The sequence below is a fragment of the Octopus bimaculoides genome, chromosome 29, assembly GCF_001194135.2.
Source record: "Octopus bimaculoides isolate UCB-OBI-ISO-001 chromosome 29, ASM119413v2, whole genome shotgun sequence".
Lineage (NCBI taxonomy): Eukaryota > Metazoa > Mollusca > Cephalopoda > Octopoda > Octopodidae > Octopus > Octopus bimaculoides.
In genome coordinates this window covers 927,447-931,072 of record NC_069009.1, presented here as the reverse complement: position 1 = coordinate 931,072, position 3,626 = coordinate 927,447, and the positions used below count along the sequence as shown (strand labels likewise).

The 3,626-nt window shown below is 38.4% G+C and overlaps 1 protein-coding gene across 1 annotated transcript in view; it reads left to right on the top strand.

The window, feature by feature from the left end:
• Positions 1-3,620, top strand: part of LOC106877974 (zinc finger protein 93) — a 4,076-nt gene extending 456 nt beyond the window's left edge. Inside the window, exon 2 of the mRNA XM_052977983.1 lies at positions 1,118-3,620. Within this exon, the coding sequence (XP_052833943.1) occupies positions 2,253-3,395 (1,143 nt within the window). The 5' untranslated portion in view covers positions 1,118-2,252 and the 3' untranslated portion in view covers positions 3,396-3,620. The remainder of the gene's footprint in view (positions 1-1,117) is intronic.
• The last annotated feature ends 6 nt before the right edge of the window (positions 3,621-3,626 follow it).

The following is a 3,626-nucleotide window of genomic DNA, read 5'->3' as shown; positions in this document are numbered from 1 at the left end:
CTACTGTTTTTCAAAGTTTTTTAAAAATCAGAGTTTAAACTACGGACAGTCTGACTTTATTGCTTAAATCCCAGCAGTGGACCACCCTTGGGGGGCATACTCTCTTTACTCTTTTACTTGTTTCAGTCATTTGACTGCGGCCATGCTGGAGCACCGCCTTTAGTCGAGCAAATCGACCCCAGGACTTATTCTTTGTAAGCCTAGTACTTATTCTATCGGTCTCTTTTGCCGAACCGCTAAGTTACGGGGACGTAAACACACCAGCATCGGTTGTCAAGCGATGTTGGGGGGACAAACACAGACACACAAACATATACACACACATACATACATACATATATATACATATATACGACAGGCTTCTTTCAGTTTCCGTCTACCAAATCCACTCACAAGGCTTGTCACCCTGACATGTATTGATTTTTTTTCCATATTTTTCTCGCTATAATTATTTAATGGAATGATGTACCAACCACATGGTTCTGGGTTCAGTCCCACTGCGTGGCACCTTGGGCAAGTGTCTTCTACTATAGCCTCTTATGTCCAACTTTTCTCTCAAGGCACTTACACTCTGTCATGTATGCACACTGACATTACACATCCAGCGGAGCATACTAGCTTCATTTCTTGCAAGCTTATGCATGTCTTCAGCAGTCATGGCCCACGCTTCACTGCCAAGTAGCATGGCTGTTCACACACATGCGTCATACAGTCTACCTTTTTAGGATACTTTATACATAGGCACTTTATACATAAGCACTTTATACATAGGCACTTTATATATGGCACTGCTCAAGTACTTTTACATGACACTGCACAGGTGTACCACATGGGTACTTTTACATGACTAGGGCAGAACAAGCTGCTTTCAGTTTTGGTCTACCAAATCCACTCTCAAGATTCTGGTTGTCTTGAGGTTAATGTAGGAGTCACTTGCCCAAGGTGCCACGCAGTGGGACTGAACCTGAAACCACGTGACCAGGAAGTGAACTTCTTAACCACATAACCATTTCTGTGTCTATTTTATTGTTATATAAAAGTATAAAATGTCCACTGTTGTGCCTCTGCTGTTTAAGAATCTTCTATATCTTACCCTGTTGTTTCTCGTTTATTTCAGAATATCAGGTGACATTGGTGTAATGATCATTTCCCCATCAGGCCCTTCATCAATATTGAATTGGCTTTTAAAGACTAAAGGAACATGCTATACAAACCAGAAGTAATACTGTTTCTATAACTCTATGGGGAATTACAGAGGTGAACAGCGACATTTCTTTACTTCACTGTTTGGATTGTGTGCAACATGAATTTGGATATAAATTTGAATAAATTTACAAAGTAATTTGCTGCTTCTTCAGATATCAGTGAAGATTGCAGTTGATGGAAGACGTAACAGTAGGAAATATGTAACAAATATAAGAACAAAAAACAAGAAATCTATGTGTATATTCTGGTGGAAGAAGAAGAGATAAAGGAAAATTAATTAATGTGAAGGACTTATAAAAGGTTAATTTTAAGTGAAGATATGCTGAATTGTCTTTTAAAGACTAAAGGAACATGCTGTACAAACCAGATGTAATATTGTTTCTATGAATCTATGGTGAATTATTGTGGAATATCTCATATGAACTGATGTGAACAGCTACATTTCTCTGTTTCACTGACTGGACTGTGACCAAGATGAATTTCTATAATAATTAAATTCAAAGAAATTTACAAAGGAAGTCGGCAGTTCTTCAGACAAAAAAAAAAAAAAAAAAAAAAAAAAAAAAAGACACTCAGGCTGTTATGTTGATGAAGGTTCCAATTGATCCATTCAATAGAACAGCTTGCTACTGAAATTAACGTGCAAGTGGCTGAGCACTCCACAGACACGTGTATCCTTAATGTAATTCTCAGGGAGATTTAGTGTAACACAGAATGTGACAAGGCTGACCCTTTGAATTACATTTTTGCCAGCTGAGTGGACTGGAGCAATGTGAATTAAAATGTCTTGTTCGTTCGAGGACACAATACACTGCCAGGAATCGAACTCATGACCTTTATGACCATGAACCAAATACTCAATCTAAGAAAAGCACCTTCACTTCGCTTCTTTAGATATTAGTGAAGGTTGCAGTTGATGGAAAAGCATAACTGGAAGATATAATAATATAACAAATATAATATTAAAACAAAAACAAGAAAACTATGTGTATATCGTGATGAGAAATTAATGTGAAGGTCTTAAAAAAAAAAAAGGGTAAATTTTAATGGAAGAGATGCTGAAAGCGATAAGAGATTCACCATTTCTGTGTGACATTTGTAATAAAGTATTCTCTGAAAAAGGGGAGTTAACTATCCATAAACTTCTTCATGAACCACAGAAAGCATTTCGCTGTGAAATCTGTGGCATGTCGTTCGCTCAGGAAGATGACTTACTTGCTCACAACCAAATTCATTCAGGAGAGAAGCCATATCATTGTGATGCATGTGGTAAGTCATTCTCTATAAAAAATGCCTTAGCTAGGCACAAACGATTTTGTTGCGATATCTGTGGTAAATCATTCCCCAAAGGTGGCCAACTGACTAAACATAGACGTATTCATAAAGGGGAGAAGCCATATCGCTGTAACATCTGTCATGCATCATTCTCTCAGAAGCATCACTTGAGATCTCATAAGCGTATTCATACAGGAGAGAAGCCATATCTCTGTGAAGTATGCGGTGTATCATTCTCTCAAAGTTATCATTTAAGAAATCACAAACAGATTCATACAAAAGGGAAGCCATACGGTTGTGGTATCTGTGGTAAATTATTCTTTGAAATTGGCCTTTTAACTGAACACCAGTGTATTCCCACAGAAAAATCATATCATTGTTGCGGCATCTGTGGTAAATCATTCTCTGATTCTAGCCTATTAATTAGACACAGATGTATTCATTCAAGAAAGAAACCATACCAGTGTGATATTTGTGGTAAATCCTTTTCTCAGAAACGTCGTTTCCAAATTCATCAATACATTCATACAGGAGAGAAGCCATACCAGTGTGATATCTGTCAGAAATCATTTTTTCAAGCAGGTGATTTGATAAAACACAAAGATATCCATACAGAAGAGAAGCCATTTCATTGCGATATCTGTGATAAACCATTCTCTTTGGAAAGTTTAAAATTTCAGAAATCAGATCATACAGTTGAGCACACATATCACTGTGATGTCTGTGGAAAATCATTCTCTCAAAAAGGTAACTTACATGTACACAGACGGATTCATACAGGAGAGAAGCCATATCATTGCAATACCTGTGGTGAATCATTCTTATATAAATACCAATTGACAGGACACGAATACAGTCACACAGAGTGGAGGCGCAATGGCCCAGTGGTTAAGGCAGCGGACTCGCGGTCATAGGATCGTGGTTTCGATTCCCAGACCGGGCGTTGTGAGTGTTTATTGAGCGAAAACACCTAAAGTTCCACGAGGCTCCGGCAGGGGATGGTGGCGAACTCTGCTGTACTCTTTCACCACAACTTTCTCTCACTCTTACTTCCTGTTTCTGTTGTGCTTGTAATTCAAAGGGTCAGCCTTGTCACACTGTGTCACGCTGAATATCCCCCCCGAGAACTACGTTAAGGGTACACG